At 41.4% G+C, this 27428-nt stretch overlaps 2 protein-coding genes across 8 annotated transcripts in view; one reads left to right on the forward strand and one right to left on the reverse strand.

Annotated features, from left to right (window-relative positions):
- Positions 1 to 7282, forward strand: part of mon2 (MON2 homolog, regulator of endosome-to-Golgi trafficking) — a 32083-nt gene extending 24801 nt beyond the window's left edge. For 4 of the 6 annotated variants that reach the window (XM_041997867.1, XM_041997868.1, XM_041997870.1 and 1 more), the window contains exons 24-35: positions 346 to 639; positions 752 to 950; positions 1123 to 1766; positions 2078 to 2221; positions 3080 to 3097; positions 3611 to 3739; positions 4670 to 4860; positions 4952 to 5012; positions 5101 to 5224; positions 5362 to 5569; positions 6140 to 6222; positions 6620 to 7282. In XM_041997867.1, the coding sequence (XP_041853801.1) occupies positions 346 to 639; positions 752 to 950; positions 1123 to 1766; positions 2078 to 2221; positions 3080 to 3097; positions 3611 to 3739; positions 4670 to 4860; positions 4952 to 5012; positions 5101 to 5224; positions 5362 to 5569; positions 6140 to 6222; positions 6620 to 6783 (2259 nt within the window). In that variant the 3' untranslated portion in view covers positions 6784 to 7282. The remainder of the gene's footprint in view (positions 1 to 345; positions 640 to 751; positions 951 to 1122; positions 1767 to 2077; positions 2222 to 3079; positions 3098 to 3610; positions 3740 to 4669; positions 4861 to 4951; positions 5013 to 5100; positions 5225 to 5361; positions 5570 to 6139; positions 6223 to 6619) is intronic. The other 2 variants (XM_041997871.1, XM_041997872.1) reach the window with 1 other exon arrangement.
- A 6270-nt stretch (positions 7283 to 13552) lies between these two features.
- Positions 13553 to 27428, reverse strand: part of ppm1h (protein phosphatase, Mg2+/Mn2+ dependent, 1H) — a 38885-nt gene continuing 25009 nt past the window's right edge. For both annotated transcript variants that reach the window (XM_041996712.1, XM_041996713.1), the window contains exons 7-10: positions 22272 to 22335; positions 20794 to 20901; positions 15171 to 15322; positions 13553 to 14858 (exon numbers count right to left, since the gene is read on the reverse strand). In XM_041996712.1, coding sequence (XP_041852646.1) covers positions 14711 to 14858; positions 15171 to 15322; positions 20794 to 20901; positions 22272 to 22335 — 472 coding nt within the window. In that variant the 3' untranslated portion in view covers positions 13553 to 14710. The remainder of the gene's footprint in view (positions 14859 to 15170; positions 15323 to 20793; positions 20902 to 22271; positions 22336 to 27428) is intronic.

Genomic DNA, 27428 nt, shown 5'->3' on the forward strand with positions numbered 1-27428 from the left:
TGCTCTGCTCCCACATGTGTAGAAAAACATAAGTAACGGGTGAATTAGCAGGTGTAAATGGCTGTAAGGTGAGGAAGGCTCATTCAGACAATCAGATGTTTCCCACATTTACTTTTAAATTTGTTCCAATGGATAGGTTTTCTGTAATGTAACTACATTTAGCTGCTTCACTGACATTTCGTAGATGCCCTGTATCATATTCAGGCTGTGTAAAAGTCTCATTGATTTTTGGTTTACCGCATTATTTTCTTCGAGTATCGCTTTTCTCATGAGATCACTCTATAGTAATAGATGGCAAAACCACCAGAAAGCCTCCAACTTACTCCCCCACTCTCCTCTTGTCAGTGGAACATTTCCGACTACTTCTTCCAAAGAGGCGAAGCCATCACACAGGAGCTGGAGAGAGAGGAGGAAGCTCTACAGAAGCAGGCCCAGGAGAAAGGAGAGACCCTTAACAGGCCTTTCCACCCAGCCCCTCCTTTCGACTGCCTCTGGCTGTGCCTGTACGCCAAGCTGGGCGAGCTGTGTGTCGACCCGCGGCCTGCCGTGCGTAAAAGTGCCGGGCAGACACTGTTCTCCACCATCGCTGCCCACGGAACCCTGCTGCAGCAGCCGACGTGGCACATCGTAGTCTGGAAGGTAACAGGCTGAATTTATTTTCATTCACTGTATTTAGGCAGGATGTGATATTCCAAATGTGTTTTTATAAAGTCTGAGGGTAGGTCAACTGTGGTGTCATGGTATCTCATAGGTATTGTTCCAGTTGCTGGACTGTGTCAGAAAGTCGTCCACCACAGCAGACAAAGAGAAAATTGAGTCTGGTGGTGGGAACATACTTATCCACCACTCGCGCGATACTGCTGAAAAACAGTGGGCGGAAACGTGGGTGCTGACGTTGGCTGGAGTGGCGCGTATTTTCAACACCAGGCGATATCTCCTTCAGAAGTTAGGTAAGCCTGCAAGCATCACAGTGTTAAACTTTACATTCAGTGAATGCGTACAGCTAGCAATTTAATGTTTTCAGAAGGGCTTTGTTTGCTCAAAAACTTGCATGTCAAAGCTTTATTTGTCTCATTTAATTTTTTATTTGCTTTGACTTATCATTTCGCTGTGTATCTCCAGGAGATTTCTTTGAGGCCTGGGAGGTTCTGCTCAACCACATTCAGTCAGCTGCTCTTAGTAAAAATAATGAGGTCTCCCTGGCCGCCCTCAAGAGCTTTCAAGAAATTCTACAGATTGTTACACCTGTTAAAGACTTGGACAAAGCAGGGGACGCACTTGCCGCCATGGGCGTCCCTCCAGTCCTCATCGACCCCCTCTCAGCATCCGGTCCCGGCAGACCCTTGGTGCGATCAGATTCACTTGTTGAAAGGTTGACGAGGTACAACGGGGCCGAGTTGCAGGCGCCGCCACCAGGGGAGGAATCGGCTTTGGAGGACTCTGCATTGTGGTGGTCTGCGTGGAACACGTGGTATCGAACAGGAACGGACAGCACAAGGCCACCAAGTGGCCCGACAGAGAAGCTCTCCTTCATCCCCAGCCAGCCGTTCCTCACGGCATTGATACAGATTTTCCCAGCACTCTACCAGCACATCAAAGCCAAGTTTAGCATGGAGGATCTGAAAAAGCTCGGGGTCATCCTCCATGGGGCCGTGTCTGTGCCTATCAGCAGCGATGCCTCGCCCTTCATCCTCCCCTCCTACACTGAGGCAATACTCACCAGTCTGCAGGAAGCTGTGCTTACAGCTCTGGATGTTTTGCAGAAGGTGGGAAAACATGTGCATAATGTTGTTAAATGAAGTGTCACGTTGACCTGATAGTGGAAAATCTGTAATGTGTGAGCATCCACAATAGGGAAACTAGTTGCTTGTAAACAGGATGTCTTCCAGTTACATTTGTTTTATCTTTTAACCTAATTATCCAAAATGAAGTCATATATTGGAAAATGTTAAAAGTTTTTTTTGTTCTTTTGTACTAACTCAGCTCAGGCAATAATGTCTATTTGCTAAATTATGCAATATGCAGTCCCGCAGTGGATGACAGCAGTGTTTCTTCCTCTGTTCCCTCCCTGCTGCAGGCCATCTGTGTGGGCCCGGAGAACCTGCAGGTCATGTACCCAGCCATCTTCGAACAGCTGCTACTTTTCGTGGAGTTCTCCTGCAAGCCTCCTCAGTACGGCAGGATGGAAACCAAACACGTGGCTAACGCCAAATACAACCAGGTATGAAATTCGATTATTTACCACTCAACTGTTTGATTTTTCCTGTGCGACTTATTCTGTTTGTGTGAACAAATCCTGGATGGACTATGTTGTTTTTCATCAGTCAACTTTCCCTAGCCACCTGTTCTTTGATCGTCATTAAAAAATAAAATCACATCCCTTTTAAGTTTAGTCCATGTGAAACCAATAACATGAAGTTTGACAGATCTCTTTTGGACCCCCGTCAGAAGCCCAGAGCTATTTTCTCCTCAAGTTCCCTCCCCATCTGTCTTTTTGCCAACAACATGCCCGTAGAATATTTCACCACTTCGAGGTTACAACACATTTAATGTTCACTTCAAAAAAAATATTATTTCTAAGACACCTATTTAATCAAAAGGAAAATAACTGAATCCATTAAGAGGGAAATATTTCTTAACATAAGGCCTCCTTATTTCTTTTTGTGTGAAAATCCACAAGTAGCTTGTCAACAGTTTGTCAGATGCTGCAGGTTCCCCTGTTAGACTGGTCCTCCTGACGGCTGTTAATCCTGCATGTGGGGTGCAGACTCGGTTATACATTTTTGTTGATCTGAATGTGTTTAAACTGTTGGACTGAGATGTGCAAACAACGTTCCCACCCAGTCAAACAGATGTTACAAGAGGTCTTTAGTGCTTTTTTGGATTTCATCCATTGTTAGACTGCCTTCAGTTTCCCTGGTGGTAGCAGTGACCCACCCCACCTTCAGGGAAAAACAAAGAAAAACAAAAACCAGAACTGTCAAACCACTTCAGACTCGACACAAATTTAAAACAGCAGATTAATTGCAGTCTTCTCTCATTCTGTTTCTTGGAACGACTTGCTGGATAACCATTTTAGATCCAGCTGTTTGCACCGGTGAGTTTCATCATCTCCTTAAGCCCCATCTATAGTTGTACTAAGCTGTGCTGAATGGTGATGACCTACCCTCTGCGGCAGATGAGAAATCAGTCCGCATGGTAGGCTCTCGCGTCTCATCTGCGTCTCTCACTCACTCCATGCTGCCCCCTCCACCCCTTTGCCTGCCACTAACTGGTGGTTATGCCTCTGTGTGCACAGTCCCTGTGGAGTTCATTTCAGTTGACTTTGTGATTTCGGTGATGTTCATACGCACAACTTTGGTTCTGTTAATATTTCCTAAAGGCACACTTTAAAGAACTGAATATTTTGTTTAATTCTTAACTCTGTTGTACTAATAAGCCTGACACACCTTGATGCAAACTACTAGTCTTAAGTAACTTTCAAATCATGTGTACCTTAAAGTGTGCCTTTAACACTTGCTTTCAATGTGACTCTACCAAATTGTAGGCAAATTATTTTCTAGATTTGTTTGAATGATGCCAGTTTTATTTAATCTTCTCATCCCCACAGGCAGAATGGGTTGCCTTAAACTATGTGCCCTTTGCTGAGCGCTCTTTGGAGGTGGTGGTGGACCTGTACCATAAAACAGCGTGCCACAAAGCTGTCATCAATGAGAAAGTTCTGCAGAATATAATCAAGGTATTTTCCATAATCCTGGGCTTTATGGTTTCCATGCTTACGAAATCATATTTAAGAAGGATGGGATTTTTTTGCATTTTACTTGTATGTTATTGTTATGCTTATAAAATATGGGAGGGTGTTATGAATGCAGAACAACATTGTACAGAGAATTTCTGCAGATTTATAAGTTGATCATATTTTGGCACATTTATGCGGCTTGTAAAACTCTGAGGAGGGGAGTCAAATATCCCACAATGAATGTATGATTCTAAATTCACTGTGCGAGTTTGTCGATGTCCACCAGCCTCCAGGAACGTTTTCCTTGACTTCTCCCTGACCTGACCGTATTGATCTGAAAAATCACATCCTGCATTATGCAAAGGCAAAATGCTCTTGGTGCCTAATATTTTTCCAAACATTTTCCGAAAAGTAGTCTCTAAATAATCCACATTTTGTTAACCTTATGCCTTGAAAAGTCTCGGCTTCCAAAAGCTTTTTTTCTTCAGTTTTGACACCTGCGTTTAACTGCTTCTTCCCATAATGTGTTCCTTCTTCAACACCAAACTGAATACTGTTGTTTTGCCAAGGAGCTATTAGGACGTTTCCCTGTAGACGGATCCAAATGTTGCTCCCACCCTGTTTTGGCTCCAGAGTGATGAGGGTGATACTTGTTAAATCTGTACTTTGGGAGCCCAGCTGCTCTTGGAAAAGACGGCTTTATCATAAAGATTTTCTTTCCATAGTGACAGTTAAAAATGACCATAGATGGCTGCAATAATATCCTAAAATGCTGTTTTTCTATTAATCTACATATTCAAATCTTTCCACACTGAACGCATGAAATAAAGAAAGGCTACATGATTTTGGGTGCTTTCATTTGAATTATTCCTCAAGTTTATGTGTTAAAATGTCAATTTCCTATATCTTGACTTTGTTTTTGCCCTCTAGACTTTAAGAATGCCTCTTGGTTTGAAGTATGCCTGTCCGTCAGAGAGCACATGGAAGCTCGCCGTTACGTCTCTGCTTAAGGTGCTGTCCATCGGACTGCCAGTTGCACGCCAGCATGCCTCATCTGGGAAGTTTGACACTATGTGGCCAGAGTCGGCCAATGCCTTTGAAGACTTTCTTTTTACCAAAAGGTGCTTTAAAAAAATAAATAAATATAAATTATTGCTAATTCTGCCAGTTTTACGCAGCCATGAAACAAAGCTAACTGTTTTCCTCTTACAGCACTCCTCCGGACAATCTGTCCATCCAGGAATTTCAGAAGAATGAAGCCATTGATGTTGAGGTAAAAAGCTGTTTGAGGCTAATAAGAAATATGCCTAAAAAGATTTGTGGAGTTTCCTCACATCTGCAGCATGTCTTCTTTGCTTTAGGTGGTCAAGCTGATCAGCACGGAGATTTTACCTTTTGCCAACTTCATCCCCAAAGACTTTGTTGGCCAGATTATGACTATGCTTAATAAGGGTTCCATTCACTCCCAGTCTCCATCATTTACAGGTAATATATGTCTATACGTCCGTAACCAAAAGCTTTCCCTGTGGCTCATCGCTACTCTGACATTGCTGTGACATAAGACCTTCAACTGAAAATGACTTCAGCTAAAATCCAACATGTAACTGGTTTTCTCTCAACAGAAGCTGAGATAGATGTTCGGATGCGGGAGGAGTTTTCCAAGGTGTGCTTTGAGACCTTGCTGCAGTTTTCTTTTAGCAACAAGGTGTCCACCCCACAGGAGGGTTACATCTCTCGAATGGCACTCTCCGTGCTCCTCAAGCGCTCCCAGGATGTTCTCAGACGCTACGTTGAGGATGAGAGGTTGAGTGGACGCTGCCCCTTGCCAAGGTACAGCTCTTTATACGTCACAGAACTGGGGCAGCATGTTGACCCCTCTTCCAAAAACCTTTTGGTAACATCATTTTGACAGATCAGACAGATCGGGTATTCTGATCCTTTAACCACAGACAGATTTAGAGATGTTAGGCCAAGACCACCGTAGCACTATCTATGCATTGTTTTTGGTTTAATGTTACAGTCCACTATATGTTTCTTAATGCAAAGCAGACTGTAAATGATGCTAGTGGGGGCCACTCGTACAGAAAATATTACAGGATGGATGGGTATTTAGAGTATGCACATACTGTATGTGTTAACACAATTAAGGAGTATAAATGAAAAACTTGTGGATTGGCTTAATAGAACTTTTAAAGTAGTTCTTTTCCAACAGAAAAGGTCAGATTGTGATACAGTATGTGAAGGTGATGTTTTCTTTTTTTATTCATGCAATTCACTCCCATAAAGGTGCACACCACAACCTCTTCCAGACAATCAGTCACCGTTTTCACACATTTGTGACCTTGCTGTCAACAAGATATTAATTAATTCTACTAATTATATTATTTCTTGGCATTTTAGGCAACAGGTGACAGAGATTATATTTGTATTGAAAGCTATCAGCACTTTGATGGACTCCCTTAAAAAGACACAGCCAGAAAATGGTAAGTATTAAACTATGTCACACATTAAATAAATATTTAAAAGACAAAGTAGTGTAATAATGGGAAGAACAATAACTTGGTCCAGTTAGCTGAGTTTTACCTTCAATCTTGGAAGAAGTATTTGTTTCAAGCAAGGTCATTTACAGTAGGAGGTTTTTTTGTCTGTCTGCAATGAAGACCTTAAATTAAGTTCTTGAAGTGCCCTTGAACATGTTTGTATTAAATTACCCTTTATCAGAGCAAAACTCATTTCCACATGCCTGGGGGAATTCCATCAAGAACATAATTTCTTTGATTGCCCTCTGTTACAATTCATATTCCTCTTTCCTCCCCCCCCAACCCTGCTTCTTCTTGATTTCCCTTCTTGTCTCGCTGTTCTTTTGTTTACTGCCTGCAGTGGATGGTAACACGTGGGCTCAGGTGATCGCCCTGTACCCCACACTGGTAGAGTGCATTACGTGCTCCTCGTCTGAGGTGAGCTCAGCCCTGAAGGAGGCCCTGGGGCCCTTTAAAGACTTTATGCAGCCACCTGTCTCCAAAGTCCAGAACGGAGAATCCTGACCAGGCTCGCTTTCAGCTCCTCATTTTTTAATGAAGAAATCTTGAATCTTTATTCTTTACCCCGGGCATTTCACCAGTGCTTGGACACGGACTCTACATGAGCTTCATCTGCGGTGACGTTGAGCAAACGAGGCTGCCTCAGAGCACATCAGTGACCCTGAACTTCATATGCATCATTGTGTGCTTCTCATGTGAGCTGATGACGCATTCGGCCCCCACCCCCCCCCCTTCCGACCCCTCCATTCCTCATATAAACTGATTGCAATTGCCTGTCAACTACAAAAGATTAAAAGAAAAATTGCAGTGTTGCCTCTGGGTTTTTGTTTGTTTTATTCTCCCGAGAAGCTGCATCAATGTACATTGTGTGGTGATAGCATTGATTATGTAATTAATTTAAAAAAAACAGCAAAAAGTGGGGCTTATTAATCGTAAAGATGAACAATTAGATTTCTGCAACATTTTCAGCAGTCAAGATTTTATGCAAAAAAGAAATAAAAATCTTACTGTAACATTCCATGTCATCTTCAGCCAGCCATCTGAGATGGGTTGTACGTGTCTGTATGAAATAAATGGGACAGTTCAACAATCAGCTCTGTACCATGTGTGCTCAGTTACCATGCATGTTAGGTTGGTTTTTCCCCCATACATAAAAATAGTTGTCATTATTTTAATATCATATAGGCTGAATATAAAAAAAACTATTGTTTTAATATCTAATGCAAACAAAAACAACCATTAAAGAGTAAAGAAGTGCAGTGGGAACACCTGTAATGCTAGCAGGTGGCATCTGAGTTGACTGAATATCCAACGGTTTCGTTGGCTTCTTAATCATTCCATCAAACTGGTCATGGCCCATAGCGCCCAGTCATCAAAAATTCCCTATTTTCATTATGAAATATAAAAAATGTATGGACTTGCTGTTGCTTGAGACAAGTTTAAGTACCCACTGGCTTCTGTTTTGTAATGTAGATGATTACAATTAGCCTGTTGCCCAGTCTTATCCCCCTGGTCATAATATTTGGCCCTACTGCTTGGTTTTGCAGAAGTAAGATGCCCTTTTTTTATTTATTTATTTTATTTATATAAGCGCCAGTCGTCATCTAGCCCAGTGGCACCAATAGCACCATGGTTTTACGGCAAGGTCACTGCTTCATGTCAAATGATTGGCCGCATGTGGTAGCGGTGGTGGGATTTGGGCGGCTTGACATTGTTGCTGCCATTGAAAAGGGGGCCCTGTAGAAAAAGGTTGGGAACCACTGATCTAACCCTTCAGTCAGGATTTTAGGGGTCATTTAGATCACTAGATGAACACTACACCTTAATCTTGAAAAGGGTTCTCTTACATCTGCAACACAGAGGGTTAGAACCAACTGGAGGAACTGAGATTATCTTCCCTCTTGTCCTAGAAACTGCCTTGTTTATGTAGACCTTATCGGGGATTATCTCAATGGCCACTCTGGAGAATGCTCTGCTTGCTGAGTGTGAATTAGCAAGTTTTTAATAGAAAAAAAAAAAGCCAGTTTCACCAAACATGGCTTAATCCCTCATTTTATATACTGGTTATTCCAATTCAGGGTCCTGGGAAAGCTGGAGCCTGTCCCAGGAATTATCTGGATAGATCGCCAGTCCATCGCAGGGCCAACACAGAGACAACAACTCCTAGGTAGAGTTTAGAGTGACCAAGTAACCTAACATACATGCCTTGAGACAATGGGAGGAGGTTGGAGTACATATACACAAGTAGAACATGCAAATTCCACACAGGAGGCCACTGTTTGAACACCTTCCCAGCCAAGGTTAAAACCATTTGACCTTTTTGCTTCGAGGCCACGGCTAATCACCACACCAGCCCATGGCTAAATCAGCGTGATTAAAATAATTAACAAGGAACCTGGCATTTTATATGAATTCTAACTATTAATTTACTGAATCTACACAAATCAGATGGGATTAGTTGAATAATCCGTTAATAAAGTGACGGACCCACCTGAAAACCCACCTGATTTCAGCTTCTAACAGATAAAATACTTTTTCTTTTACAGAGAACTTTAGTTTATTGAATTAGGTTGGGATAACAGTATCTGAAGATCTGCTTTTCTCATAAAAGACTCAATAGTTTGCAGTGAAATAGCCAGATGATCACGTGTGGAGCCAAAGGAGTGTCTCTACACATAGGTTAAACTTGAAATTGTAAGCAGCACATAATGCACTTCTTCATGATACATCATAAATCATACAATTAAGGGTAATCAACTCTTGTTGATGAGAAAAAATATATTTTTTTCCATATTTTTCTTTACTTTTAGCATTAGATGACCCCTTCCGCTGTAATAATCTATTTCAGCAAAAATCAAGACCCCTTGAACTCATTTACGTGTGCCACCCATTTCCCAGTCTGTGTTTCTGCCTGACCACTTATCTGCAATTTTCTACACTCACCCCTGCAAGATCTTAAGCAGATAGGCTGGTAGCCCTACCTGTTCTCGATTGTCATGTTTCCTTCCTTCAAATTCCTTTTGAAGATCGGTTTTCATGTTAATTTGTATCGTTAAAAGCAAGTTTAGTTTTGTTTAAATGCAGGTAATTCCTCAAACACATGCTATGACTGTACTAATATTTAGTATTACATTGCATAAGTAAAATTTATTAATTTATTAGAGATGTGACGTTCATGAACGAATCGATTCTTTTGAACGACTCTTTTAAATGAACGGTGGGAACCGATTCACAGTTGTGAGCCGTTCATTTGTGAGCCATTCTTTTTATATACAAAATTTTGACACTGCCTTCACGAAAACAAATCAAATCAAACTTTATTTATAAAGCGCTTTTCATGCCATAGGCAACACAAAGTTCTTTACATAATTATAAACATAAGAATAAAAACACTGAACGAAATCTTTCACACATTCACACGCACACACTTATACACATACATGCCAAGCCCAATCCCCTCACCTCCCTTCCAGCTGAAAATGAATGAATAAATGAATAAGTAAATAAGTAGTAGTTTGAGTAAAATGAGCCAGTCTTTTGAATGGCTCTTTGAAAGGAACGGCTCCTCAAGATCTGGCTCCCTTCAAAGAGCCATAAATCCCATCTCTATAATTTATTAACATTATATCGGAACTTGGAGCCAGTGGATGTTCTTTTTTAACAGAGACGTCTTACCGTGTGGCTGTTGTGTACTATGGGTGGGGTTAGTTTCAACAGGGGTCCTCAGAAACAGAAACCCCCTTTATACTACCACTGCATAGTTAACCAAACCATAACAAGCAGTGGGAACTCATTTGCTCACTCTAATGTGCTTTGGGGTTGAAGGAGGAGGATCTAAGCTCTGGCTTGGGTTCGCTCTGCAGGTCACATGAGGAGAAAGAACCGCTCTGTGGTTTTGTACTGAACGCAAGGAGGAGGAGGAGGAGGGGGAGAGGGCAGGTCCTCTTGGGCGGGGTTTCCCTCTTATTTCAAGTCTGCTCAGAAGAAGAGTGAATTGGGAGAAGACGGACATCTTCGGCTGCGGGGGGATTTCGCTGTAGTCGAGACGGTGCACGTTCAAGTTTTTTTTTTCCTTTCTTTTCTATCTCGCTTTGGCCTTTCATTCTCTGACCACGTACTGGCTGAGGTAGTAGTTTGTGCTGTTGGTTGGGTTGAGACACTGCCCGCTATGGAGATGACTGCGCAAGCTACTGCCTTGCTGGTGCTGGTTCCTTCACTTCAGCCGGAGAGAGGAAGAAAATTAGATGAAAAAGTCCGCTTGCATCGTGGTTTGTGTGGGTTTTTTTTTTTTTTTTTTTTTTTTTCCAGGTAATCCACCCCAATGTGTTATACTCGAAATAAATTTTACTGTAAATTAGAAAGGAAAATGTTTTCTTTTTTCATTTCTGTATCGTTTCTCTTTGTATCATGTGTCTTTAATAAAATAGTCTGCATAGAAAAACTCTGTCGTACGTAGTTTGGATTTTTTCCCCGAGATAACGTGAGATTTAAACGTGATTTAAACTCTTAAACATGGATTTTAGTTGAGGATGTAGGAGAAACCTTGCTTGTATTAGGTGGTGTACGTGCTTTTCTTTAAACGCACGAGGAAGTCTGTACAGGATTCCACCGCCACGCGGTGTGGGCTGTAGAAACTAAGCATGTAGGTCAGCATTACTGTTGCTATGAGAAGAGGAGTGACGTGGCTCCTGCTGCCCACAGAGGTGTCCTACAGTACATCTGCTCTGATACACACAAGCTGTCCATAGCTCTCCTGGGCGTCCTCTGTTAATAATGCTGCATACCAACAGACCGGTGCATGTGTTCATGCTCCTTAACACCTCATCTATGCAGGGCACAGCTCATTCATTCAGTCCACTGTTAGCTCGCGTCCCATAATAATCTGCTTATTATGCTAAATCTGGATGGTGTGTGCATGGTGGTGTCCGCAGACAGTCACGCTATATTGACCCCTGCAGGCGTTTCAGCTCTGAGGTCAGGGGGCTAAAAGATGTTCTCAATCATGCATTTTCTGTTAACATTTTGAATCCTCCCATGGCTACCCAGCTGCATCTGGCTGCTGCTCTGTAGCACATTAGGATGAGTCTCGTGACAGGGGTGGGGACCAGAATGGATAATGAACTTTGATTGGCTGAAATCTTGCAGGGTCTACATTCCTGAGTGGAGACCCCTACACACCCTGGATGAGAGTGAGCCACTTGTTCAGAGGCTGACAGGAGACCAAATTCTGCTTTGACCTTCCAAAAAGAATCTCATTAAATATTTATGAGTTCACACTTGATATGATAGTTATGCTCATCCCAGGCCACAGTTCTGCCCACTAGCATCTGTGCTGGTATTGCACAATGAACTCCAGCCACTCATTGAAAATGCAAGCTGCTTGCAAAGAGGTAGTACTTGTTTCATTGTGAAAGACTTTCAGATAAACCATAGAGGAGACTTGATATTATTAAGCCTGTTTTATAAAGGTCCAACAGTCCTATCTCATGTAAGGAATACAAGTATCCTTATCTCCAGGGCAAAACCCAACATCATTTATCACATCCCGTCTGTAAAGAGATCCAGCCTATGGATCAGTGAGCACCACAAAGACAGCCTACAGTACTTTCTTCCCATCCATCTTGTGTCGAAGCGTTCATTTAAGCTCGGCTGCAGATAAATCATACTTCAGGCTGCAGAAACCCTAAAGCAATAAATTAGAGCCTCTTGTGGAAAAATCTGCTGGCTCAGATGGTTATCTGCCACAGTTGCCCTTTGAGTGTCTCATTTTATAATAGGTTAATGAAAGAAGAATTAAAAGCAGTGGATTTTTGCATATAAAAGCCCAAAACCAATGGCTCTCCACAGATTGTATATTTGATTATGGCACCAGTATCTTTTCACATCTTTGCGCCCTCTTAAAGGAGCCTTCGAAGCAGTGGCCTCGGCTAGCGTGTGTTGCATTGCAATAAGGTAAGGTGTTTCCTCACGGTTTGAAGAGATAAGCATCATACTCCGGGCCCAGTCAGCATCTACTTCAGATCTGTCTATGGGTAGGGTGGGAGTGCTGTGACCTTGGAAAAACAAGCCACCCACAGAAACGACTGTGTCATCATTGCCGTCATCCAATCTGGACCACACACACGTGTGGAGAGTGGGAGTGGAGTGCCAGATCAGTTTTGGCCTGACTAAAGGAGGATGTGGCGCTGGTCCTGTGGGGACCAGATGGTCCTCCAGCTCCTGTAGAGGACCCAAGAGTGTGAGACTCCCACAACAACATGTTATGATCATCAGAATGCGTAAAGGCATTAATAAATGTTTGCATGTAAGTGATCCTTATTCAACTATTACGATATAGGATGATTATAAAAACTGATTGGGATAATTGATTAAAAAATAAAAAAAAAAACTGATAACCACAAAGTCTACAGAATCTTGTTAACTTTTCTGAAATTAAAAGAAAAAAATCCCCTCATGTATTAAATGGAGTTCAGTGTGAGGGTCTGTTCTCGGTGGTGAATATGGACCACTCTTCCCGCTCTCTTTTTGCCGTCACTTCTGTCCCACGCTGTCAAAAGTAATTTTGTCCTCAATTTCCACCTGGCTGCTCTCATCCAATAACCTTTTTGCCTGATTTCTCCAAGCCAATCAACTTTAATCCCTATTCATATCAGTGTAATTCTATTACTCTGCCTTTTGCTCCTCATTTAAGATCTCCAGATCATCTCAGCTTTCTCATTATTAATACTAAAATATTATGCAGCAGTGTCAGTGAAGTATGGTGAATATACTCTGTAATGCAATTTAAGTGCCAAAAAAAAAAAAATCAGATCTTCTTTTCAGTCTGGAATCCCTTTCTACTCTACGATTCCCCAATCTTGTGGAACCATGACGACTTTATCCTGCGTTTTGAATCACATCTCTGGTCTTGCAGGTATTTTAGGTATTTGGTATCACTTCACTTCAATAGCACATCAGTTTTGCTGTGACTATTCAGCATCAAATTACACCCGACAGCAGTCACCATGAAATCGTTAAACATGCTGTCAGTGCTCTCTGCAAACCAATACTCTTCATCCACACTTTGCTTCAGGAATGTTGACACGGTATGTCAGAAATATGTGACTGAATTTGCTGGAGTCAAAGTTTTCAAGTTTCTGTCCTTTCTAGGTCTTTATACAATAAATAAATAAATAAATAAATAATGGAATCTAATGGTTGGAGCCTCTGCAAATGCAAACCATTCCTCAATCAGTGACACAGCAAACATGAAAAAAAGACAGTTACAATGTCAGACGTTTCCTTTTTTATTACAACATTTTCTTTTTTTTTTTTTTTACACATCCTTCTGTTTCTAAAACAGTAGAAATTACACCTTTTATTTGGTTTTGGAAAGTTGTACTGCACTTACAATAATACAAAGAAGATTGTCCACTGGAAACATTGTTTATAATTAAATTAAGTTACTTTGTCCCATGTTTCACTCACACCAGCCACCTATACAGCAGCTAACACAGAAATAAGATCTTAATCAACTAGAATGAGAAAAATCAGACAAAAATATTGATTGTAGAAGCATGTAACACAAGTGTCCATTAAAGTTAAAAATCAGGGCAATTTAAATTGTTAGAGGCACCTGTTAGTCATAAGGAGCTTCTACTGTATGATTGAGGATATCTGAAAGAGTGTGACTTTTATTCAGCATGCATGCAGCCATATAAAGTGCACAACAACATGATTTACATAGAATAACGTAGGAAGACAAAGTTGGCCAGGTGCAGCAGAAAGATGCCTGTAAGTTTCTTTTGTTTAAATAAACATTAACATCAAAACGTGGGGTCTGGCTGAACAAAAAGTAGTCCTGTGGTAACGTATAGCTAACAAATATCTTAAAAGCCCACATGCACAACTGTGTACTCTTCATCAATGCGTTTCTTCAGTTCAGGAGCCTGTGTTTGCAGATGCCAGACTAAATGAACATCCTACACGGAGCAGCAGTGGCAGATTCACATGGAAAGGACTCAGTTTTTTTTAAGATTTTTTGTCTAATTTTTTTTTCTAACAGTGTACAGATGTTTGACCAATCACACTCTTATCAAAGGTTGTGTATTTACATTTTCACATTTCTAAATATTGTGCATTAGTTAGTCACAGCAATTCTGAGATGCACGTCACCGTGTCACTCATGAGTCCAAGCTCTCAACTTTTTCCCCACAACATAGTTCATGATGGCTTCTGATTAGAGGGCGGGGGGGACAACAGTTCAAGTCATCAAGTTTTCTATAAAACTGGACCAGACCAAAGGAAAAGGAAAATCACCCTGGAATTGCAAAATGCCTGGACAGAAACATCTTGGATCCTTCAGTAAAGGAAGAAATCCACACGAAAGCACTTTAAAAAGGAGGAGAAGGGACGAAGGAAAGGGGCTTGTGTTGTGGTTTTGTAGTTTGGCTTAGTTCTGCTTGTTTCCATACATGAGGGGGATGATGTAGACAGAGATGTCATCTCCAGAGCCTAATCTGTCGTTGGATATCCTCCAGCCTCGATCCTTCAGCATTCCTCGTGCTCTCATTACGAGGTCCTGAGCTGCCATTGTGTACCTGACAAAACAAAAGTGATAAATGGTCAGATCTGACATTAACTGCACCGTAAATGACTCAGTACAGCTGCAGGTGGCATGATAAAATAACATCAAACAAAACCACTTGAAACTAAGAAAAGTTATCTCAGAGGATCCCAATAACTGCATGTGGGCTTTTCCCTGACAGCAGAGGAGGAAGTTATCTAAATATTTAGGAGATTTGCATAATTACACCTAGATAACGCTGTTCATCCTATCCAAACAAGACAGGGGTGAGCAGAAGTTCAGGCCTGACTGGCGGCTGCAGCTGTGTGATGATGAACAAACGTGCCTGTGCTGGTCATCTGGGTCGCAGTTTGCCAGGAAAGAGGTGACCGCTTCAGCTACTTCCTGGTTGGAGAGGACGTCCCACAGACCGTCAGTTCCCAGCACTATAACGTCATCTGCTCCGTGTTCGTACTGCGATAAGGGGTAAACTCTGACCTGAAGGTGGAGAGAAACATGGTCAGAGTTGAGCACAAATAGGAGTTTATTCATGTGTGCATATATTTTTAATTTAAGGTTACCTGTAATCTTAAAAGAAAACATGTTCTAATATAACCCTTATCATAGTATACAATAAGTTGGTCAAAATGACCTGATTTAAAAAAGGCATGAAGTTAAAGTTAAAGGCAATCTTTCCACATAGAAATATTTCACCACACAGTTCAATTCACAATGTAACTAAGTTTACCTTTTACTGTTCACATCAACATTATGTGTGCCAAGACAGTGCATCAAATTTTTCTGCAGATATTATTGTGATGCCCTGAAAGTAAATGGCTGGAAGTGAATATTTTCATTGAAGTGTGGAGCTAATCAACGGTGAGATCAGCTGTACCAAGCAGCTTCATCACATGTGGATCATTTCATGAACATTTTCTAAACATCTTTCTCTGTTTTTTTTTTTTTTTTTTTACTAATCTGTTAAAGCTTCAACCCTCTGAGTGAAATTTTAAGCCGAGCCATTCTGACATTAATGCAGCTAACTATAAGTGATGCAAGCTTCCACGGACACAGCAAGCAGAATGAATGGAGTGGCCTTGGATCGCCTTTGTATGGTTGCTTCAGAAGTCATTCCTTTGCTACAGTGGAGAGTTGGTTATTCAGCACACACACCACATCACTGCAGAGGCTGCTATGCAAAGAGAACAGTGTACAGTGCCTCTGAATGTAGCTGTAAAGGGATCAGAATGACCTCTGTGTGGGCTGCGAGCATCTTGGTTGTGGTAAACCTCGTGACATGAGTGAGACTATCAGTCAGTAGGTTTCTCAACAGAGCAACAAAATGTCTCTGGGGGAGAAGTGATGACCACAGCATTTGATCTTCAACTCAACATTCATATATATATATATATATATATATATATATATATATGTATGTATATTGGAGGCCCTTCCATTTAGTAATCAAGTAATCAGTCAATTAGAGCTGTTAAAGAAGGGCAAGCCTGCAGGGCACTCTCTGAAACATGTTATTGCTTTGTATAGATTTTCTTTGCTGCATCTAACACCCAACATGGCCTCTTATTATTATCAGTAAGAGAGATGTCATATTTTAACATTAGAGTAACTTGAAGCATCTCAGAGGGACATCTAACAAGAGAGCTTAACTATGCTGAACTCAGAGGGCAGTGAATAAAAGATCAAGAGAGTTAATGGTTTTTAATGACTTTCTGGGTTACTTCAAATCTATTTTTATCAGGTCATGAGCGCATTATGAGGTCAAGAAAACAGATCTGTTGCACCAACAATGTGCTGATAATGTGAGTTTTCCACGTGTTTTTTATGTATGAATATTTAGTAACACACAGTGCAAGTGAAATATTTTTAAAAAGGTAAATATCCACTCTACTCTAAGCAAATACAGACAACTTTGATTTCAAGCAAATGCTAATTTGTCCAGGACCCCAGTCAGGGACGTCTCTAGGATTTAAAGACAGGGGGGGCTTAGCCCTCAAGAGATGACATACAAAGTTGCCCCTTTCAGCCAGTAATGAAATCATGACGACAATAAGTAAAAAGTAAAACGGTGAAGAAGAGTTTTTGATCTCCCCTTATATTAGACAAAAAGCTGTGTAGGATATGATGGGAGTTGCCATGACCTCCGGACTTCCTGATGAGTTCTTCTGGATATAATGATATAAATGCAAAATGTTTGAATACATTGGCGGAGAAAAGTTTTTGGCCATCCCATGTGTAGGAAAAACCATGTATATAATTCATTATCTTTATGTTTTCATATATCCTTCATTATATTATGTTTCAAGATTTAGAAAATGTACTCAGCAGCATTTTAATCCATGTGTGATGGTTTCATGCTTTAGTCTGAAAGTACAGAAGGTCAAGGCCATGGAAGAGATGAAAGAAGAACCACAACGTAATCATGCAAGAAGGAGACCAGCCACTAACCTGCCCACGCATATAATTCTTCATGTCTTATCTTTTGGTAGAAAATGCTGTAGCATAAGTCTTGTGTAATGCTGTAATGTTTGAGGGATGGACTTTGTGAACCACCCTTTAAAAGTGTTGTATTTTGTGAAGAAATTCAGTGTGTGTATCATACCCAAATGGTGAACATGCTCCTTTGTAATGTAAAATTGTATACATTCAGAATAACTCTGAGTCTTCTTTTAAATGAAGGTTTATTGGTGTTGGTGTTGGGAAGAATTTTCCTAACACCATGCATTTGTGAAATAATGCATTAAGAACCACTCTTACCCCATTTTAGTCAATGGGTTGGTTCACACCGGGTGTGCTGCAGTGCAGAAGCATCCCTGAAGCGCATTGTCGCGCTTCTCCGCTAAACAGACGCGCCAAGTCTATTTTTGACAGAACGTGTCCAGAACACATAAAACTCAGCAGTTCAGATAGGGGCAGACAGGAAATCAGACACAGGAGCAGTGTAAAAGCTTCTGGTAATTTTTAAAATAAAAGCCCCTGAGCAGATTAATCGGTAAGGGTCTCTCAGTGTTTGTTTTTTTTCTTCCTCATCATGGACGACGAGACGTGTATCCTGGAAGTGAGGAATCACAAGATTCTTCAATTCTCCTGTGGGGTTAGAGCCGGGATATACTTGCTGTAAGCGATGTGTCTGCGTATGTATCATGGCTGCCACGCATTCCTAGCATTCATTTGGGATGAAGGCCGCTCGCAATGACGCGAGGTAACATGTCGCTTGCGCAAGTTGCAATATTGACTTCAACACTACAAGCGCTCATGCGAGTAAGAGAACATGACAGGTAAACACAATGGCGGATAGTTTTGAAGACTCTCTCTCGGACCTTGTCCACAACTACTGCCATCTGTTTGATTTTTCCTACCCGTTGCACAGTGATAAACTATTATGCCTTAAATAGTTGGCAACAAATTGGAAATGTTTTTTGGGTTGATGCCCTGGAAATACCGGACCGGTAGATTGTCCTTTTCACTATTTGAAATCAAAGTGCTGTGCACTCCCCCCTTACTGTGACCTCCAGTACTGAGCGTTTACAAACGTAGCAGAGTGTTGATGTATACGTTTGCATTCACAGCAAGTGTAGCCCAGCCCTTAAGGCCCATGTATGTTCGACAAAGAAGACGGATATGCAGACAGTTTTCTCCGTTTTCTGCGTCGTTTACGCACGTAATTTGGTCCATTTTCAGGGAGCTTAGCTACCAGTTGCTTGACTCAGAAGACGTAGCAATACCACCGAAAAATCACAAGGGCAATGCTGAGAAGAATAGCTGATATGCGACCAGCCAAATAAACAAACCAGAGAAGAAGAAGAGAATCAGGAAGGGAACAAAAAAGCAGAAGAAAAATGAAGACGAGGACAACAACTGTAGAAACTGTGCAAGGTTTTGAAGAAAGGATACGCAAGTGTTTAGGGCATGTTGGGAGGTTGGAAACATTTAGAGACTCAAATCAGCCTAACATGTCTTTGGACTGTGGGAAGAATCTGGGAGAGAATCCATGCATACACAGGGAGAACATACAAACTCCACACTGGTTCCCCCCAATCTACTTGTTGTTAATATATGACGATAATAAAAATAAGATATATTAAGTATGTACATTAATAAATTATATTGGATTTTATTTAGTGTGTTTGTGGTCTAGCGCTCCTTCTTGCTTTGGATGCAGAAGTCTGGCTCTGAAGGAGCTCTGCAGAGCTGTCAGTGCTCGCGGGGGAACAGAGCTGGTCTGTACTGGGATGCCTCCGTACAGCGCCGGACGCAAGCTGATGTCAGATCGAGCAACATGCATCACTGATCAATAAGCCCAATTTTACTTTTATGAAGTCTGACAAAACTGAAACTGCAAAATGTCTGACTCTTAAATTTTACCAGTCACTCATTTACATAATTAATTACACATCTACACCATGACTGTAGCCCCTCCCACCAGCTGTCATGGAGTCCGTTTTGATCAGTGAAATCAGGTGTCACACACACTTTTTAAGCCCACCTTAATCAACTCGTTATCTTGAGAAAACAAACTTTGTTTTCTCGAGATAACGAGATAAAATATTCAGTTATTACGAAAAATCGGTCCTCATTATCTCGAGATAAAGAGAAAATGAACTTATCTCCTTATCTCAACCCTTGAAGTTTTTGTTTGGGGGGGGGGGGTTTAAGAACATTTTAGGGTGGTTGAAGATCCCCTAAAAGAGGCTTTAAGACACCCATGACCACAGTAAAGTTGGCCAAAAAGCATATTTGATTTCCATCTCAGATGTACAGGTAATTCTGGCAACTGTTAGTGAATGGGCCTCATCCACGAAGCATTCTTAAGAATAAATTTATTCTTAAGTCGTACTTACGAACCTTTTACGATGTTTGTGGCATTTATAAAAATCGTTGCATCTTGGATTTACCATCAGCTAAGAACAATTCCTACAAAAACTCAGCGGTACTCTTAGGAACATTTGAGTGCAGACATGTTTGAACAAAGTCAGCACATGTGTCATTTTCTGCCGGCCAGTTCGTTAAAAAGAAAGAATAAAATTACAGTAATAATTTTGTCAGATTTTTAAAATAACTATGGACTTTATAGAGCATTTTGTTATTTTAAAATAAATAGCAAAATATTGCTCTACTGTCTGTTTCAAACATGTTTGAAACAGACCTGTGACGCACTTTCAGAATAAGAACCTCGTACCTTGTTTGAAACATGGTGGTGGAAATGTTATGGTCTGTGAACACTGCCTACAGTCATTCACCTTCTAAAAGGTGGGGCTGATTGGGCTTCATTGGGTCCTGTTTGTATGTAGAGAGGAAGGATGGAGTGTTGAAGCTGATTAGCTGCTAATATGCTTCTTAGCAGGTAACCGAAGAAGTCACAGAGCTAAATTGATGTTTATATGTTAAGTGGCAGGGGCCAAGGTGTAGCACAGAGCTCGTCCAGTGATGATGCTGCCACGTCACCTTGTTGTGATGTTTTTAATCACAGACTGATGTAGCACTGAGCTGCTTCTGCTGGTTTGTGCTGGTTATTGACAAAGGCTTTTTCGAGTTAATATGGATCAGCTGCTGAGTGAAAAAGCCGCTTTTTCAGATCAAGAAGTGCTTGAAGATAATGTGAAAATATGCATTTTGCAACTGAAAGAATTATGTGCAGAAAAAGGGGCAAAAGCAGCTTATTAAAGCCAAAGGTTTTAATATTTCCATAGAGATAATGAATGAAAAGCTAACTACTTCTCATTCACATGACTGCATATTCTTGAGGGTGCAGAGTTCATCTCAACTGGTACTGAGTGAGATGCAGGGTAAACTGGTTGCCAATCTAACACATAGTCACATCTACAGAATGTTCAGCCAAAATAAATCCTTCAGCTATGTCATTAAAAGCATGGCTTTGGACTCTAGGAGTCTTAAGGAAACCCACACAGGCATGGAGAAAAAACTAGCATAGATTTCAAAATGGAGCCTACCTCTGGGCAGCAGGATAGGAAGGGCTTTATATAAATGTTGGAGTCGTGCACTTTCAGATTGTGGTCCCCGAGACCTCTCGTGACTCCGATGGTTGCCAAAACACGAGCCTGCAAAGGATCAGAGATGCGTCAGCAACAACCTCTATCTGAGGTAAACAGAGCAACAACGACATCAGTAGTGTTTCAGCAGTTTGATTTCAGCTCGTCTAAGAACTGAGTGACACCTTGGGAAGTAAATTTCCTGCCATCTGGCTTTTTATTCTTAAAGACATACTTGTTTAAAACTTTTTTTTTTTCTATTTTGGCCATCACTTGTGTTGGTGTTGATGAGCTGCAAAGATCTGGGAATGCAATGACTTCGCTCTTAGCCTAGAAACAGGAGAAGCTGAGTGGCCAGGCAGATCGGAAACATGTCAACAGTCATTACTTATGTAACGAATAATCATAGTTAAGTGGAATTATCCTTCGTAGTGGTAGAGTTGCAGAAGCTGTCCAGCTTTGTCTCTACAATCATTTTCCAAGCCTCACATTTAATTAAGCTGTCTCTAACTGGATTGTTACTTTCTGAGGAGACCTCTGCTGACGCCTGTAAAAAAAAATGAATGCGTGCACAGCACTGGGGAACTGGGTTAATTGAGTCTACTGTACAGGGAAAAGGGCATACGAGGGCTGGCGAGGTCTGGCTGGAACGAGCTGGGATCAGTATGCAGCACAGCACTGCAGCCTTTCAAAGCGGCGGCGGAGTTCTTCACGCAGAGAAGGGAGAAACATCCTGGGATTAATTGTTGAGCGCTGGGGCCCAGCAGGCAGCGCACCGGGCTTTGAAGTGCTCCGCCGCTTCCCTCCCTTGCTCTATCTGGCCATCCATCTCCACGTCCCACTTCAAAGGAAGAGCACACAGACGTGGGCACGGGGGGGTTAAACTTGAAGGTGGCTGCAGGCAGAGAGCACTGTGGGGTGACATCTGCTCCAGTCATCAGTCAAACATAAACCCACTGTCTGTGTGTGCTGAAAAGCAAGCTGGGGGATTGTGTTTCATCTCTGACCTTTTCAAAACATTATGGACAAGATGCTGCACAGTGAAGCGCTGTATGTACACCATTACCATGACCTTTTCTTCAGTTTCAAAATTGTCCAACGTTATACTCGTATTCAAATACTACTTTTTCTCCATCATTCTATCTAACAGGTGGCTCAGATAGGAGTCCTACCCTTTTTTTTTCCTTTTTTTTTAACCCTTTGTTTTGTCAGACATAAGCAGACAAAGTCAATTAGAGCAGATACACTGTGCTTTAAGTTCACACAGAATGTGAATTCTTGTGGAAGCGGTGCCCAGGAATGCTTTCCACAGGCTGGCACCCCCATACAGGGAGAGGAGGGGTTCTGACTAATGGAGCTCTGTGAGCTTTGATTACAGGCGAGGTGCTCAAGGCCGCAGGAGTAACTCTGTCAGTAAGCGACTGCCGAGCACTTCTTACCTTCTTCCCTTCGCCATAGATCAGAGGGAACTTCAGGTCATCGTCCTCTATGGTTTTATACGCCCTGCGCAGAGAAGAGAGGACAGTTTAATAGGTTTTTTTGTTTATAGCACACATGCCCAGGAGATGAACTGCTTCCGTAGCTGGCCTCCCCCCACCCTACCTCCGCCCTCCACCACCCAGACCCTGCTGCTGCTGAGGAGACTGGCACAGAGAGAGAAGAAGAGTAATGTTAGGAGGGGAAAGAGAGACAGTGAAGCAAATCAGCCACATAGAAACTCTGCATGATACTCTCATTTTTCTCTTTCCGACTGATCATTTATAATTCTCCTCAGCCACGAAGGATACATCTATGAATGATACTCTCTTGGTTTAATGTTAGTTTTCTGTAAGAAGTTGTGTGTGTCTCTGTGAGGCAGCATGTGTGCCTCTGAAGGTTTGGATGCAAAATGGATGATTGATGCAGAAGTATCCGCATTTACATTCTCCTGCTTTTAGGGCAATGCTCAGACTTACCCCATCTAATGAATAATGTACCATTTCCACACTGGGACGAGACTGAGCTACAGCATAAAAGGAGAAAGTTGTAAAAAACTCTACCTGTTGTGTGCCAAGATACACTTTCTCCAGCTCAGAAACTTACTGTAAAGAAAGCAGGCAGTCTTGCTCATGCAGGTTTGTGAACAGCAAATTCTAATTTATTCATTGAGACATAATGAAAAATCATAGATACAAGTTCAGATGAACACCACATTATACTATTTAATTATTTTATATAAACTAAGCTAATATGCAGGAGAAGTGTAAAAAATAAGGGACACGATTCAGCTCTTGGCAGTAAAAACCTGAAGAAATCACTGTCGCTATGACATTATCAGTCTTTCACATGGTTGTGGAGAAATTATGGTGATTTATCATTTATAATGTTGCTTTAGTTTAAGATATGCAGACATTTGTTCATGTACAGCTCTCTTAAGTTCTCTTCAACACCATTCAGTCTGCTAGATGTCTGAACTTTGGCTGAACTATTGCAACACCTCAATTGTGCTGTAGATTTCTTGCTGTGCTTACGATTACTATCCTGTTGCATGAACCAGTCTCAGGCAAGCCTCAGCTATCAGGCAGATGGCCTCACATTTCAGTGTAGAATATAATATTATACAGAGGAGTTCATGATCGACTCAATAACTAGAAGGTGTCCAGGGCTGTGTCCGAATGTGCACCTATATGTAGGAGCCACGTCATTTTGTAGGGGTGTCTGAATGTCCAGAGAGAAAAATGAAGGGTATTCAAAATTACCCACAATGCATCTTGAAAAGTAGTGAGCATCGATGGTCACTAGACAGGCAGAAGCTCAACATGGTGCAAGGAGGCGAAAATTTTTTTTTATTGAATAGCTATGCAACAAAGAATATAACATAAGGAATAAAAATAAAATTATTTACACACAACTTTGGATGTGTTGTGGTTGCTGTGGTAACGACTGGTAGTCACGTGGTTTGCGGCAAGGAAAAAATAGGCAGCCTTGTGTCCGAATCACCAAAAGAATGAGTGCACTATGTAGTGTGCTATGTAGTGCAGCCCTATGTAGTGAACGAGGGGTTAGGGAGTAGGGTGAACATTCAGACACAGCCCAGGTTCTGTCACTATAAAACAAGCCCAAACCATCACACCTCTACCAACATGCACAACACTTGGTTTGCGGCATTTTGTGCTGATATGCTGTGTTTTGTTTTCACCAAACATGTTACTGTGCATTATTCCAAACATCTCTGCTTTGGTCACATCTATCAAAAGGAGATTGTTCCAGAAGTCTTGTGGTTTGATCAGATGTAACTGTGCCACCATGCTGTTTTTAGACAGAAGAGGATTTCTTCAGGCAACTAATCCAAACAAACCATGTTTGTTCAGTCTTTTTCTAAAAGTACTGTCATGAACTATAGCATTTAACATCCTAACCTGTAAAGTCTTTAATGTATCTTTTGGATTTTAAATGTTTTTCTCCTGTGAAAAATTCCTCTCACTGTAGAATGATGAGCTTCAAAATGTTTAAAAATGGCCTTATAACGCTTCTCAGATTGTCTACTTCTCTAAGATCATTTCTGATGTATTTCCTATTTAGCCATGTGTTAACACACACCCGAATACTGGAAACCAGCAAAATGCCAAACCCCAAAAAGGTGCTAACATTTGCTAATGATCAGTTAAACACATGCATTTGATTAGCAGCACATGGCCGCTACTTCCCCAATTAATTCTTGTTTACAGTAAATAATAATAATAATACTTAATTTTCACACTGCTTTTTCATTTATAGGCTTAGTTTTAATGATACTGTTACATGTTATATTTCTGCTCATCTAAGGTTGTAATAATGCATTTTAACATTTTGTAAGAATAATATTTCTTTTCATCATGTCTTCATATGCAAAACCTTTTATTTCTAAGAGGATGCAAGCCCATTTTCACATGACTGTTGTTAGTAGAGTCTTTGTTTTTTTCATTAACAATTATACATCATAGGTGCAGTTGTGCAACTGAACCAGAAATATTACAAATTAGAGGCAATTCCTAAAAGAGCTGCCAGAACAAAGTTTTCTATTCCCATCTCACACCATGTGTTACAAACAGAAATCTGGCTCTGATCGAGCAAGAATTACAGTTTAGGCCTTTAGACTGGAGAAAAATGAGGAGGAAATGTATATATCTACCATAATTATGGCTTGAAATGTCTAAAACAAATCTGTTATTTGCAAATATAATCTGACCCAGCCTGGCTCCTCTCACCATAGCCAACGTATTTCAGCGGCTGTGAAGCAGATTAGTGAAGAACAGGATGGTTTTTATATTGCTGCTGGTTCCACTCAGAGAGGCCATATGTTTCCACCTTAGGCGAGCACTACTCTGCTGCACTCAGCAGTTTTTTGTAACTGTGCAGAGGGAGGAATATCACAGCAAACACAACCCACAAACACAGAAATACAGTCTGCAGGCTGAGGCTCCTATATGTGAAGAGCAGTACTGCAAAAAAAAAAAAAGAAAAGAAAAGACATAAAAAAACTGTCTAGACACGTGTTTCCTTTGTGGAGTGGACATTTAAAAATCTTCCTACCTCTCCTGCATATATCACCTCAAAGTCATTCTACTCTAGCATTTCACCTTGAAGAAAAGACAGATTTTCTGTTATTATTTCAAAGACGTCGTGGATGACATCCCTGGAGCCTGCTGTCGGGGACAGCCTCCCTCTTGAGACGTGTGTTTATGGCGAGTCCAACCTGTCTGACTTGAGATAACAAGTGTGACAGAATGAGAAAGATGCACATTAATCCTGATAGTCTGCTTCCTCTTCTGGGACGTGGAGTGAAAAAAAAAACAGTATGGAGAGTTGCTCAAGGGCAACACTCTTTGACCACAACACTGAGCGTTTTCACACTCGAGGGCTGTGCTGATGCCGGATACATTGCAGCGTGGGACTAACTGGGAAATAAAGCGTGGAGGAGGGGAAAGGAATAAGAGGATACTAGGAAGCAGTGAAGGAAGGGAGATGTATCCTCCTCCCTGCCGGTGACTTAAAACCAGCAGGGGAGAAAAAAAGTGATGCAATCTCCATTTGGTGCAAAGAAGAGTGACTGAAAAACAGCAGAGCGTGCATTGCATTAAAACTTACATGCACAACTTGAAATGCGTACCTGTGGACAGACTTTGAGGTGACATTGCGTCAGCTTGTGTCAGCATTGGATGAGTCAGACTCAATTGGCAGTTGGCTTAAATGAACTTTTTGGCCAACCCTGATGGGTTTTTCACAGATTGAATTGTGCTTTCAGGAGCAAGTCAAGGCCAAAATAAATCGTAAGGACACAGCCATTCAGTCGTATGGTTACAAAAGCATTACAGAAAGGACAAAGTAGGCAAAAAGGGGGTAAGAGCAAAGGTGCAAATGTTTTCTCCCCTTCTATCTAGATGATTATCTATCACACAGTTCCACTAGGGAGATGTCTAATCAGTCCAAAATTAACTACAGCACGACAACGACTCAAGAGTCATAAAGAACTATCTTCAGCAACATTAGGAGCAAGTAGTCCCGCGGCAGATGGTACGGCCCCCACAGAGCCCTGATCTCAATATCATGAAGTTCGTCTGGGATTACACAAAGTGATGAAATTGCCGAGATGGGCTGAATTCATGGACAGTAGGAAGTTCTCCAAGAGCCACCATCCTGCCAAGTATCTTAAAAAAAAAAATCTACATGGCCAAGAGAATCTGTGGTATTGGTTTAATTTATTTTTCTTCTACCCGCAGAAATTTTCACAAAAATGAGAGAGAATGAAAGCACATGAAAGCGTCAGTCATGTTTAAAGTATCATCGTTTTACTTTTTGCCACTAAAAACGTCTGTATATGAGAGTGAGTGCACTTTATCACAACCATATGGAGGGAGGAGCATCACAATTAAATGGAGAGGAAAATGTTTCAAGAGGAATAGTCTGCAACCTGCAAGAGTTCTAGTTACACTTGCTCGTTGTTTATACATTAATGTGTTAACCTAAGTTGCATCATCTTGTTTTCTTTATTCGTTATGGTCTCATGGAATATATGCAAAGCTTTACACTTCAGTTTTATACTTCAAGTCTGTAGCAATAAGAGCATTATAACAACAGGACACCTGAGCAGATGAGTTTCTAAAATAGTGATAAACAAGAGGACAAAATAGAAAATGAGGGAGGAAGACAGGGTGGTGGTCTGCAGGCCTGTTCGCCTTTGTTAAAGCTCAGCCTTGATCGTGGATGCCTTTGGGGGAATTGGATGCCAGCGTACACCCACTCATACACTCACAAACACACAGACACACAAACTGCACGTGCATGGACAGAAAGCTGCAGAGATGGATCCTCTGTGCCTGGAGGAGATACGAGCTGCACCATTGCAAGACACAGCGAAGTCACGCTGGCATGCATCGGTGCAATCAGCCTGCAGGCTGACAGAGTACTAATTCAAGACAGAGTCTGGGTGAAACTGCAGCAGAACTGGGTTATGAGAAGAACCTGATTAAAAATACATCACAGGCTGTCTGCGCTGCAGAGACAGTAGACAGGCAGAGTTCTGGGCCCAATAAGGAATGCAGTCAATGGCTGACCTACATCTGCAGAACTGAGCAGTG

The sequence above is a fragment of the Melanotaenia boesemani genome, chromosome 10 (genome assembly GCF_017639745.1).
Source record: "Melanotaenia boesemani isolate fMelBoe1 chromosome 10, fMelBoe1.pri, whole genome shotgun sequence".
NCBI classification, from domain to species: Eukaryota; Metazoa; Chordata; class Actinopteri; order Atheriniformes; family Melanotaeniidae; genus Melanotaenia; species Melanotaenia boesemani.